We start from the raw sequence: 13381 nt of genomic DNA on the forward strand, positions 1-13381 counted from the left end.
CCAAATGTGATAATCACACCTGACCTCTGAAAAGCAGACGTATTGATTGGAAACCTTCAAACTGTGGCTGTGAAAACAAGAAACGCAGATTTCTTCATCATCCAGGAGCTGCTGTGCAGAAGATCAGCCTTTGTCAGTCCAGCAGTGAGTTCCCTCATCTGCTACAAAGCACATCTGGGAAAAATTAACCGACTCCTTCAACACTACTGCCACCAACTAAAGAACTCAGAAACTTACTTGCATCATTGCCTCTTTGCAAAATACCACCTAGGTGTACATGAAACACAGAAAGATATTACATACTTTACCTTCAGTCTGTGCAAGAATATAATTTGCAACCTTGATGTCACTTTTAATACATCCAACCTTTCATCCTGCCCTTTGTCACATTACTGGTTCTCCTCAACACAACCACTCGAGTCATGTCGAACATCAGCGACATGGCTGATGTCTCCTCTTTGCTTAGAAGACAGTTCCTCCATTTCTTGAGTTACAACATCTCCATCTAGCACAGCCTTGACATAAACGAAAACTTCAGTGCACAACAGCTGGCAGCCTTAAAACCACAAACTATCACTCTTCGTTCATGGAGTAAATTGCCTTGCCTGAATCCTTTGTTCGATTGTGAAAAACAGTACAGAGGAATATAGTGAAATGAATGCTTTTTCCAAGTAATGTTATTCATTTTAATGGTTCTATTCTGTTAACTATTTTAACTGCCTTGCCAAGTTGGGCGAGAGCTCCCAGCAGAATGCAACCTAGATTGCAATGAGTGGAGTGAGAAAACAGCCACAGTTGTTGGATAACTGAGGCTGGATCAATTAAAAATTTCAAAACTGATATTGATAGATTTTTGTTAGCCATGGGTATGAAGGGATATGAAACCAAGGTGGGTAGATGGAGCTAAGATACAGATCAGTCATGATTTAAGTGAATGGCGGAACAGGCTCACGGAGCTGAATGGCCTACTCTATGTTCCTATGAGGTGTATTTATGTCATTTGCTTCACTATAAAATACACATTACAACAAATCTTTAAAAATAAAAGGCTGTGTTACACTGAATGGTTTAACGATTTCACTCTGGCAAAAATTTCAGCCCATTCGGTATCACAATTACTTTCACCTCATCAGCCAGAGAAAGAGGCTTCTTTCAAAGTGGAGTCTTCATTATTCAGGCAGAGTTTCTGCTATAGCCTGTTGCCAAAGAGTTTGTGTGTCATTAAAACATTCATTTAGAACGTTCAGTTCTGAGCATCACAAAGCTTGAGCAATAGCACCTGATGAGGCGATTTTCGCACCTTAAACTAAAGCTCCCGTCATAATGATTGCCAAAAGTGCATGAACCCCAAAAAGGGCTCAATCCAGCGGCTTTAGTGAGGCAAGACAATGCTTAAATGAATAAATCCAGGCTTTTCCCATTCGTTTAAATGTTTTGGTTATTTAACAATTATTCACTTAACAGGGAAAGCTATCATTGGAAAAGATAGAAAGGGAGATTTTATTTCTTCAAACATTTTATTCTTTTAATCTGTTAAGTGGCCTTGACCATAATTATTGCTGAGCTTCCACAGTTTGGAGGCATGTTTGTCTCAGATTACAAAACAATATTGTTCTTGAAACAATGATCACAAGAAAGTTTAATATACATAAGACTACAGTTTCCAAAATGTCTTTCCCAAAATACTGAGAAGTAAACAACCATAGCTGAAACAGGGTTAAGAATGCAAAGAATATAATGTAGCAATTAAAAAGTCCAAAAAATCAGCATTGCAATACACTAAGACAAAACCACAACTTAAACTGCTAATGGCAAATATTTTCAAAATCTGATTGGTTTGATTTTGTGCTAAAATATGGTCATATGTTTAAAAATCTATTTTGATTCAAATCAAGCAGCATGAAGGGATAACCGATCAACACATCAAGGATACAATCATTATTTACCAGTTACAAAGATCATCTGAAGCATTCATTGTTAAATCCAGTCATCAGCAATTTTACTCATTAAGGGACAAAAAGCGACCAAAACATGAAAAGGAGATTCCTGATAAATATCGACATGGAGGTAGGACCAATAATGCAAAATCTACTATCAGCAATCGATCAAATAAAAATCTAAAATTAGATGTTTTGAAAAATTAAAATGACAAATTATTGAAGCACAATGTGTGACTCTTCCTCAAATTCACTGTGGCTCCTGGTCATGAATGCACTGCTGTGGGAAACCACCAAATGCAAGCACTTCCTCACCCTGGATGAAAAGGAACATTCTTTCTGGTGAAGAAAACAAAATACTAGCTCATACAAGTATCACAATGGAATAGATGATGCACACATTCTCTTCCAAATGGCATACAACTCCCCTTCATGAAAGGAGCACAATACACACATACACACATCATAATAATGCAGCTTTTCCAGAGGTTGTACTGTAGTTCAAATATAAACGCCATTTCCCTACTTTATCACAGAATGCTATCTTTCTACAATTCATTCAGGATCTGCCAATAAGGCAAAATAAAAAATTTATAATTTTAAGAAAGAAGGGCAAGGTTTATAAATCCAGTTGTCGATCTGAATTCGAATTGTTCAGCTCAATCGACTGTTCAGATTTTCATATACATTTGTGCCTGACACCATTCAATGAATCACACTGACAAATGATTGGGTGTAATAATGAAATTCTGCAGTTGTTCCTAATGAATACTATGACCTAGAAAGTTAGAGTGCACCCAGGAACAGGTGCACAGGGATAGGCCCAAGTCCCACTCAATGTTGGGTCTCTGGCCGCGTTATCATTGACGCGGGTAGTGGCATTTACCCAACGAATGACCTCAGGCAGCTTCTCAGCACAAAGCATTAAAGATCAGTTTACTGTGTCGCCAACAGCAGCCTTCAGACAAGTCCTTAAAGGTGAACAGGAGAGCAGCATTGGTGGAGACTAGGAGAGGGGCATCGCTGGGGATCGGAAAGGAGGGTAGTGGATGTCAAGTCGCAATTGGGGTGCAGGTGAAGCAGTGGGTCAGAAGTGGCCAGAGTGGTTTCAATGTGGGACCGGAAAGAGCTAAGTATTGTTAAAATTGTACCTTATTGATGGCGGTCTGCAGCAGTCCCTTTAATGACCAGCACGTCCAGCCACAAATAGACCATGCTTTCTTGCACAGCATGAACGCTGATTGCGTCATGGCAACCCAGTGTTGAGAGCTGGATGGGCATCAGGCCCTTTGCAATGCAAATAAGCTCCCTAATGCCGATCCCAGGTGCGGACCTTGTAAGCCTACATTATTGTCTACGCCAATATCGCAGGTGTGCACTTGCAGCTCATAAACACCGTGCACATCCTGCCCACCAATTGGACAAACCGGGCACTGCATGTTCAGATTTCTAGGGTCTGGCATACTGAATGGTGGCTACCACTTCCCACATTGGGAGACAATTAGAGGGTTTCTTTCTCTTAGAGAATGCATCTGCGCCACAGGCTGTTAATAACTGGCTATCAATCTGACACAGCAAGCTACATATCCTGTATGTACTTTAATGACTATACTACTTGTGACATTTACATCAAAGCTCAGCAATTAAAGATTCAGGATTCCCACCATTAGTGAGATGCCAATTCAGCATTTTGTTCTGGTTAACACCCAAAATAATAACTTTAACATCCGTAACAAATTAGGCAGCAACTGCATAGCAGACACAGTGACAGACCCTTCTTGGGCATGGGAGGAGGTCCAGCTCTCATCAGGCCAGCGCTGAGAAACAATCTCTTTGAAAATGACCACAATTTTGGTATCTTCTGGTCGCACCTCTGCAAGATCGGTGCTCATCAATATTAGGCTGGCACAATGGCCAGACAAACAATTATCTCTAAACTGATCTCCAGACACTAGCTGCAGATGGACAGTATATAGTTGCAAATGTAGGGCTGAATTTTGTTCAGTGACTACACTTCAAAAGTGCTTCTTGGGCTGTAAATCGCTTTGGGACGTCCTGAGGTTGTGAAAGGTGCTATATAAATGCAAATCTTCCTTTCTGTACACTGATCTCCTAAATTGGTCATTATTTGGTGTCAGTCTCTCCACCCCCACAACCCCCCCCTCCCGCCCACAAGCTGCAGATACAGCATGGGTTAAACTGGCTCGATTAAGGAGCAAGGTTAGAAAGATTGATGATGTACACTATAATTTGTGACAACGAAGAGTTTATTATGAAGATAAAAACTGAATTCGAGGACACAGCTATATGGATCTGGAATTTTCCAGGGATTACACTGTAAATTCACATAAAACAAACAAATATTGTGATTGATTTGTTTTTTTTTCTGTTGCTTGGCTGCGAGTCGTCTGCAGTCCAAGGAGGAACAGAAGTACTCTATTGTGAATCTAAAAGTCACAATAAAAATAGATGAGGATTTCCTTCAGTGAAAATCCAATGATGAGTGCTCTCACTGTATATTTGTAAATTCCTTTTATAGTGACATTTTAATATACTTACCCCTTTTATAATCAAGTTCCTCGATAAACATCCAGCCAGGTGGAGCAGTTCGGAGAAATCTGAACAGCATCAAGTTTCCACAAGGCAGCTTCATAAATCAGCTGAGACACATCATGTGACTGCATGAAAACTAACAACAGAATGATAGTCTCCTCCAAGCAAATACGCCGACAATTAGCAAGAATAAAAAAAAGTCATATTCTTGTTCTCAAGTCACAGACAGTTTCCTTCCCGTTGCACAGGCATGAAGTAAATCTCTTGGAAGCCTAGTTGGTTGGGCCCGGTTCCAGCAACAATCTGCCAGTGAAATGTTCAAAAATAAAACACTTCCCCCCCCCCCCCCCCCCCACCTCTATTCCTGGCCTAAAATATAAGCCTGCTTACCAGAGGATCAACTCCATCCCACTCAAATTAAACAGGACAGACAAAAAAAAACTGTAGTTCAAGAAATTTCTCCTTTCTCTCAAAACCCTCGTCAGCAGCAATAATGGGGCTAAGCATCAACAAAGAGAAGCTAAACGATTACTACAACAGACTGCGAAAGCCTAAAAGGCAGCACAATTCGATTTAAAATGATAAGAAAACGTCCCAAAAAGTGGCCTTAACAGGTGACATAATCTTCCTGTTGTGCCCTTTAAATGAACTTCTCTCTGCAGCTGATGTATGTGCAAACCTGTTATTTGCAAGCATGATTTGTACTGGGCTCAAATGGTGGGCAACATATGACATTGGTTCATCCTCATTTTAATGTTCCAGTTGGAGATTTCATGCCCCTGAGTCTCAGTATAATTCATCTCTCCCACCTTGTCCAATCAGTGATGACCCTGAAGTATTACAGCCTTGAAACTCTGAGCTCTGGACATTAACTTTAATACATGGTGCATTTCAGCAAACAATTGATTTACCATATTTAAGAAACTTATACATTGAATAATTTATGAAAAACAGTTGAAGAAAATAATCAAAGTTACATTTAATTAAATAGATCGATAATTAATAGCTCCTAGCTAGTCCCTGGATAATGAGGATTAGCCGTATGTTGTGTGTTACACAGAGTATTATGTAGTCTACTTTATTTGTTATAATCCATTGAACACATGTAATGCAGCAATAGTAGTTTATATGTCAGTGCTGGGACCTGACTACCTGGGATCCAGGGAATGATTGTACATAGAATGGAAGTTAGGTTTGATATATAACTGCCTTCAAAACAGGGCCTAGAGCTTCCATATTAAAAGCTCAAACAGAGAGTCCATCAGTTTATGCTTCATGAGACTACAGCCTCAGACATAATACTTGATGTTCTATCAGTATTTAGTTAAAAAGCACACTGATCCTGATTTTTAAACCATTGGTTGAGATTTTTCTTGCGGTTACATGCTTTGTTGGTTTTGTAATTGCATTACTCTAACAGCCCCATAGCCAGAGGTGTCCAACTGCAGCTAGCTCCTCCAGTCCCATTCCCCTGTTCTTTTCCTGTAATAGGTAATAGTGAACCGTTTGTGAGATCCCTATCCAAGTCACTGGAGCAGAGCTTAGCCTATCGTATGCCAAGTAAGAAAGGCTTGCATTTATATAGTGCCTTTCACAACCTCAAAATGTCCCTAAGCTCTATACAAGACAATTAAGTACTTTTTGAAGTGCAATCACTGTTGTAAATCACACACAGCAATCAATTTACACACAGCAAGATCCCACAAACAGGAATAATGACCACATAATCTGTTTTAGCAATGTTGGTTGAGAAATAATTGTTGGCCAGGACATTAATTAGAACTCCCCGCTCTTCTTAAATATTGCAATGGGATCTTTTACATTGAGCTGAGAGAGCAGTCAGTGCCTCGGTTTAACAACTCATCCAAAAGACAGCGTCTCTGCAATACTACGTCAGCTGCTTCATCAATGACCTTCCTTCAACCATAAGGTCAGAAGTGGGGATGTTCGCTGATGATTGTACAACGTTCAGCACCATTCACGACTGCTCAGATACTGAATCAGTCCGTGCAGAAATGCAGCAAGTCCTGGACAATATCTAGGCTTTGGCTGATAAGTGGCAAGTATCATTCATGCCACACAAGTGCCAGGCAATGACCATCTCCAATAAAAGAGAATCTAACCATCTTCCCTTGACATTAAATGACATTACCATCGCTGAATCCCCAACTATCAACATCCTAGGGGCTACCATTAACCAGAAACTGAACTGGAGTAGCCATTTAAATACTGTGGCTACAAAAGCAGGTCAGAGGTTAGGAATCCTGTGGCGAGTAACTCATCTCCTGACTCCCCAAAGCCTGTCCACTATCTACAAGGCACAAGTCAGGAGTGTGATGGAATACTCTCCACTTACCTGGATGGGTGCAGCTGCAACAACACTCAAGAAACTCGACACCATCCAGGACAAAGCAGCCCGTTTGATTGGCACCCCATCCATAAACATTCACTCCCTCCACCACCGCCGCACAGTGGCAGCAGTGTGTACCATCTACAAGATGCACTACAGCAACGCACCAAGGCTCCTTAGACAGCACCTTCCAAACCCGCGACCTCTACCAACTAGAAGGACAAGGGCAGCAAATGCATGGGAACACCACCACCTGCAAGTTCCCCTCCAAGTCACACACCACCCTGACTTGGAACTATATCGCTGTTCCGTCACTGTCATTGGGTCAAAATCCTGGGACTCCTTTCCTAACAGCACTGTGGGTATACCTACCCTACATGGACTGCAGTGGTTCAAGAAGGCAGCTCACCACCACCTTCTCAAGGGCAATTAGGGATGGGCAATAAATGCTGGCCTTGCCAGTGATGCCCACATTCCATGAATGAATTTAAAAAAACACTACGCTGGAACATCAGCCATCACATGCGTTCAACTCTCTGCAGGTGGGGTTTGAACCCACAACCTTCTGACTCAGAGGCGAGTACGACCATTGAGCCTTATCTGACAACTAACTAAGAGGGCTTATAAACAAGACGTCTGTTCTGACTGACTTCAGTCAGCAGTGATAATACGAAGTGACAAAGCCACCAGTAGGTGGACAATTACCCTCCCTATAATTTGAGGGAACACAAGATAATTCAGTTTCCCATTTAAGACAGGCATCCTGGTGATTTTTCCCAATTGCATTACTTCCTCACCACTTTTTATGGGCAAGGTGCCAGTGGAATCATAACATTCATTAGGGCAGGGGAGGCAGTGGGGAACATCCGTCCGTCCTTTTCCTGTGTTTCGGAGGTGATGTGTGAGAAAAATTGATCTGTAGTGCAGTAAAGGACAAGTTTGTAAAAAAGCCAGAGAAAGGTTTTCTGTGAACTGTACTAGCATGGAATCTAACTCGAGAAAATGGGGAAGTGAAGAACAACTGGAAGAATCTATTTGAAAAATTATACAGGGTTAGAACTAGCTTGGAAACAGCTTGTGTGCCCCTAGGACAGAGGCAGTAACCAAAACCAAGCATTTGTCGCTATTAAATTGACTGGCTGGGAGACAAATGAAATTGCGTCAGATGTAAACAGTCACACAGAACATTTGCACAACAGACTAAACTTTTTCCTTCTCAAGCAATAACCAACTAAATGCTTACAACATTCGGCATGTTTATTTGTGATAGCTAGCTTTCAAATGACAATTTAAAATGCTTACCTCTCACAGGCACTGCCATCAATCTGTATTTATTCCAACATGCGACTGTCTGTACCCTTCAGTGTGCCACTGTTCTGTGACACACCCTTCACTGTGTGTTATCCTGTACACAATATATTCCAGCTGAACCCTTCGATGTCAGCCCTAGACAAATTAAGCATTTTGCTTACCTCTGCCCTATTTTTATTTTATTTACATCGCGGATTTCCACTACAGGACACTGATATCAGCACGTTTCCAATTAAGGCAGGAATAAGACTTTCAACATTCCCACCGAGAATGCCATGGTCAATAAAATCTTCCCAGATTATCCCACTGGAGCCACATGCACCTTTTCTTGTACCTGAGGCGACAAAGAGTTTCTGTCAGCCTTTGCTGATTAGACGTTAGGCTCAGCGGTAAAGTTGACCAGCACAATCCACACCAGGCTGTCGATTAATCTCATGGACTGTCTGTCCTGTCCTTTTTCCATTTGCCTGTCACTGTTACACTCACCATCTTTGTAACCTAGCTGTCTACATAAGAAGTTACTGAAGCTCGAAAACTGGAGCACTTTGAGATGCAGCTATTTTTACACGTTGCACTACTGCATGTGATCAGGCCACAGCGGCCTCAAAATTGAGACCGTATCCTTTCTCGTACAGTGATTGTGATAAAATAGGAGAACTTTTGCTTCTGTTGAATTATTCATTTAGATTACAACTTCTGGTCTTGACTCTGGGTTGTGGAGGGGGGATGGTTGGCAGTAGGGAAGGGGAGGGAGCTAGATGGTTAAAAGAAAAACAAAATATGGCAGATGCTGGAAACCTGAAATAAAAATAGAAAATGCTGGAAATACTCAGCAGGTCTGGTGGCGTCTGTGGAGGGAGAAACAGAGTTAACACTGAAGGTCATTGAACTGAAATATCAACCCTGTTTCCCTCCTCACGGGGGATTAAATCCCAGGTTCACTTACAATGATCAGCCCTGTCAATTCACAACAGCTTTGAACCTAGAGAGATTTCCCATCGATAGGTGATGCATACGTAATTAGTAATTATGTGGTTGCCAGCCAAGGTCATGGTGTTCCAAAATGCTGCTGATGACAGTTAGGTTGCTACAGTATAATTTGGGAACAGTCGCATAGAGGTTATGTCGTTGGATTAGTAATCCTGAGGTCTAGCCCAATGATCCAGAGTCATAGGTGCAAATCCCACCATGACAGCTGGGGAATTTAAATTCAATTAAATAAATCTGGATATAAAGCTAGTATCAGTAATGATAGTATTGGATTGTTGTTTAAAAACCCATCTGGTTCACTAATGTCCTTTAGGGGAAGGAAATCTGGCCTCTATGTGACTTTAGACCCACATGTGGTGGACTCCTTACTGAAATGACCTCGAAAGCCACTCAGTTGTCAAAAAGGTTGCTCACCATCATTTTCTCGAGGACAATTAGGTACGGGTGATAAATGCTGGTCTTGCCAGTAACACCCACATCCTCCTGTGAATGAATTAGAAAAGGTTCAGTAAAAGTGATCGTCACCCTTGTATACTTATGAAATATCATTTGAGAGATTATGCAAGCTATAGGGCTGGATTTTGTGCTTCTAGCGCTGGGCCAAAAAAGCCGGGGGATCTCCGTCTCTGCCTTTTCACGCATCCCTCCGCACCATCCCCCTACCCCCCGCCCACATCAGCCCGGAGCGATCCTCCATTGTTGTGGAAGTGAAGTTTCCGGCGCTGGGATCTCCATTCCTCTAAAGACGGGGAACCCAGCGCCGGAAACGATCCACCTGCCAATCACAGGGTCGGCAGCTCAGCAGTACTGGCAGCGTCACTGGGAGTGCTGGCCACTGCTGGCTCTGCGGAGGCCTTGGACCCAGGCCCGATGCTGGAGACCCAGACCTCAGGTAAGTGAGGCAGGGTCGCCAGGGCCTGTCCGAAGGGCACCAGCAAGGTGGGGGTGAGGGGTGGGCGTGGTCCAGGGGGAGGGGGTTCTATGGAGGTGGAGGATTTTCCAGCAGGGATCCGTGGGCCACAGATTGCCCACAGAGGAGGGCCCCACCTCCCCACCCAATACCACAGGAAGGATGCCTCATATTACTGGGCGCCCTCCCTGCATGGAGGAGGCCCCCCGTCACTGGTTAAATCCTAGTGGCGGGAGGAGGAGGCCCTTAAGTGGTCATTAATAGGCCACTTAAGGGCCTCAATTGGCCTCTGGAGGGGAAGGCTGTCATCGACCTATCCCGCACCTGGCAAAACTGCTTGGCAATGGGCCCTCCACCACCCATCTCCTGTTGTGATTCAAGGGTTCCCGCTGCTTCCGACCCCTTCTCAGGGGGCCCATAAAATCCAGCCCTTTGTGCGGGAATGCCTTTTATTCTGATAGATTCTTGAGCTGGTTGCTTAAGCTATCTGGTACACATCAATGTATCAAACTATCTTGGGTTAGTGGGCTTGATTGACCGTTGTGTCTGGGGTGGACATGTGGATCAGGGCTGTGCGTAAGGGTTGCATCAATGACTGGCTGTAATACCTTTCACAGACAACTCTGCAAACAGGGGGTTCCAATTATGGGGTTATATTGGACTACCTGAACTTAACTCATCAGTCAGGTTAGATGCCAGCAGAAAGACTAGGCTACTCTAACTCCATGGAAGTGCTTTGCCGTGTAAGAAGTAAACAACCAGTTTCAATTATGAAGGTATCTCAACAACAACTTAAATCTATATGGCGCCTTTAACATAGTAAAACATCCCAAGGTGCTTCATAGGAGCAAATATCAACAAAACTTGACACTGAGCCACATAAGGACATATTAGGGCTGATGACCAAAGGCTTGGTCAAAGAGGTAAGTTTTAAGGAGCATCTTAAAAGGAGGAGAGAGAGGTAGAGAAGTGTTGGGAGGGTATTCTACAGCGTAGGGCCTTGGCAGTTGAAGGATGGCCATAAATGGTGAAACAATTAAAATCAGCGATGTTCAAGAAGCCAGATTTGGAGGAGCACAGCTACCTCGGAGGGCTATGGACTGGAGGAGATTACAGAGATAGGGAGGGGTGAGGCTATGTGGGGTTAACAAAGTATGAGAATTTTAAAATTGAGATACTGCTATAAACCATTGTAGTCAGTGAGCACAGGAGTGATGGGTGAACAGGACTTGGATGGTGTTAGGACATGGGCAGCAGAGTTTTGGATGACCTTCAGTTTAGGGAGGGTAGAAGGTGGGAGACCAGCTAGGAGTGCATTGGAGTTGTCAAGTCTAGAGGTACAAAAGCACAGACGAGGGTTTCAACAGCAGATGAGCTGAAGCAGGGGTGGGGTTGGGCAATGGTACGGAGGTGGAAATGGGCGGTCTCAGGAGAAGCATCCATTGTTTTTGATACATCAAGAACATTAAAGTATGGTAATTACAGTACTAGATACTGTTTTTAATGGACACTTTTATTTACCCATTCTATGTTAAATAAAATTCTTTGTTAGCATCTGAGCCTTGGTCTGGTAGAAAGTATATGGAGATGTGGAGAAATAGATGGCAGCACGAGTTATATTGAAGCGGCAAAGGTTCTTTGTTCAACATTCAGTCTCACCATTGCTTAGCCAGATATTGGGTTGGTAAAGATAAACATTGGTCCATTGGAGACACAAGAACTGCTTAAGGGATTGGTCACTCACGCTAAATCCATGTGGCACAAAGCTCGAAAACAGAACAACAATGTGATTAAGGCTAATGTGAAAGTTTAATATTACTTTGTCCATCCTTTCTATTAAAAAAAATCACAGATTAAGTTAACTGTAAAAAAAAAATCAATAACTGAAATAGTGGCTACTTTTCCAAGTTCTCCCTGTGAATCAGAATAATTTGCTTATCCAAGACTATCAAAAGCACATTTTGTTTTGTTGTAAAGTAGTAAGAGTTTGAAATGCTGAGCAAAGCACCAGCAATATCAGAGAGGAGTCAGGAGCAGTGGCACAGGGAGCAGTGTGGAACAGGATCATATGCAGAGAGTAGGGTGGGATTTTCACACAAAAGAACTGAACCCCAATATTAATTAGGATCATCTCAGGACAGCAACAAACATTTACATCTTTGCAATTTTTTTTATAGCCAAAAAAACGCAGAGTGCTGGATCCAGCTGGTACAGACACGATGGGCTGAATGGCCTCCTTCTGTGCTGTAATTTTTCTATGGTTCTATGGTTCAAACTAATGAATGTCTGTATAAAACACAGATAGTTGGTATCTATGCCTCATGATAGTGAAGTGGCAGCTATCTCTTGCTTGTACAATTGGTGGTATCAGGTGTAATCTATCCAGCATTTCTCTGATAGAAACAGTCTATTGCTTGCACTATCTTCTGCAAATTCTAGCACTGACATGAATATTCGCTGCTACACGGGCACTCTATCTGTGGCCATTAAATGAACATGCTGTCTTTTTAGCTGTCTTTTCTCAATTCTGTCAAATTGCATATTGATTTGTTATCTGATGCCCTCATTCTGCATCCTTTGTTAATAGAACCTTTCTGTTGTCATGTACCTCATCACAGACAATGCACAGTAACATCCACAGAGGCCATGGTGGATTTCCTGCTGTTTCTAGTGTGTCAGCCTTGGCTCAGTGGTAGAAAGGCAGTGGGTTTAAACCCCACTCCGGGACTTGAGCACAATCCAGGCTGACATCAGTGCAGCACTGAAGGAGTTGCTGCACTGTCAGAGGTGCCGTCTTTCAGATAAGTTAAACCGAGGCCCCGCCTGCTCTCTCAGTTGGGTGTAAATGGTACCATTTGAAAAAAAACAGGAGTGTTCTCCCAATGTCCCGGCCAACATGCCCTTCAACCATCACAACAATCTGGTCATTTAGCTCATTCCCTACATTGCAAAAATGACTGCACTTTAAATGCACTTGACTTAGCGAGTTATCACCATGCCTTGGAATTATTTTTTTAAACAAATAATGCTGGCATTAATAAAGACAGCACAGCATGGATTGACAGTGCACCAGGTGTAAACATGGGCTTTCCACCTCTAGGACCTAGGTTCAAGTCTAAACCATGCTGATAGCATAAAACAGTCCATCCTACTCTGGTGATGTCTTCCATGTGAAATGATTTCGGGCAGTTTCAAACTAGTTTTTAGCAGATGTGGCCCCAGAATTTCCAATAAGTCGGCACTTTCACTCAGTCAGCATAGACCTAGGAAATGTAAGAGCTACAGTCGTCTGAAGATCGGTGCTGAGGCAAACTGTTGCGAGCTTCACTC

The 13381-nt window shown here is 42.7% G+C and overlaps 1 protein-coding gene across 2 annotated transcripts in view; it reads right to left on the reverse strand.

Annotated features, from left to right (window-relative positions):
• The window catches only part of aatkb (apoptosis-associated tyrosine kinase b), a 344410-nt gene that overhangs the window by 227565 nt on the left and 103464 nt on the right, over positions 1-13381 (reverse strand). The window contains exon 1 of one of the 2 annotated variants that reach the window (XM_068058413.1): positions 8143-8196. The exons of the other annotated variant lie outside the window; for it this stretch is intronic. Within the exon in view, the coding sequence (XP_067914514.1) occupies positions 8143-8161 (19 nt within the window). The 5' untranslated portion in view covers positions 8162-8196. Of the gene's footprint in view, positions 1-8142; positions 8197-13381 lie in introns of those variants that run through there. 2 annotated transcript variants of the gene reach the window in all.

This window comes from Heterodontus francisci, chromosome 26, assembly GCF_036365525.1.
Source record: "Heterodontus francisci isolate sHetFra1 chromosome 26, sHetFra1.hap1, whole genome shotgun sequence".
Lineage (NCBI taxonomy): Eukaryota > Metazoa > Chordata > Chondrichthyes > Heterodontiformes > Heterodontidae > Heterodontus > Heterodontus francisci.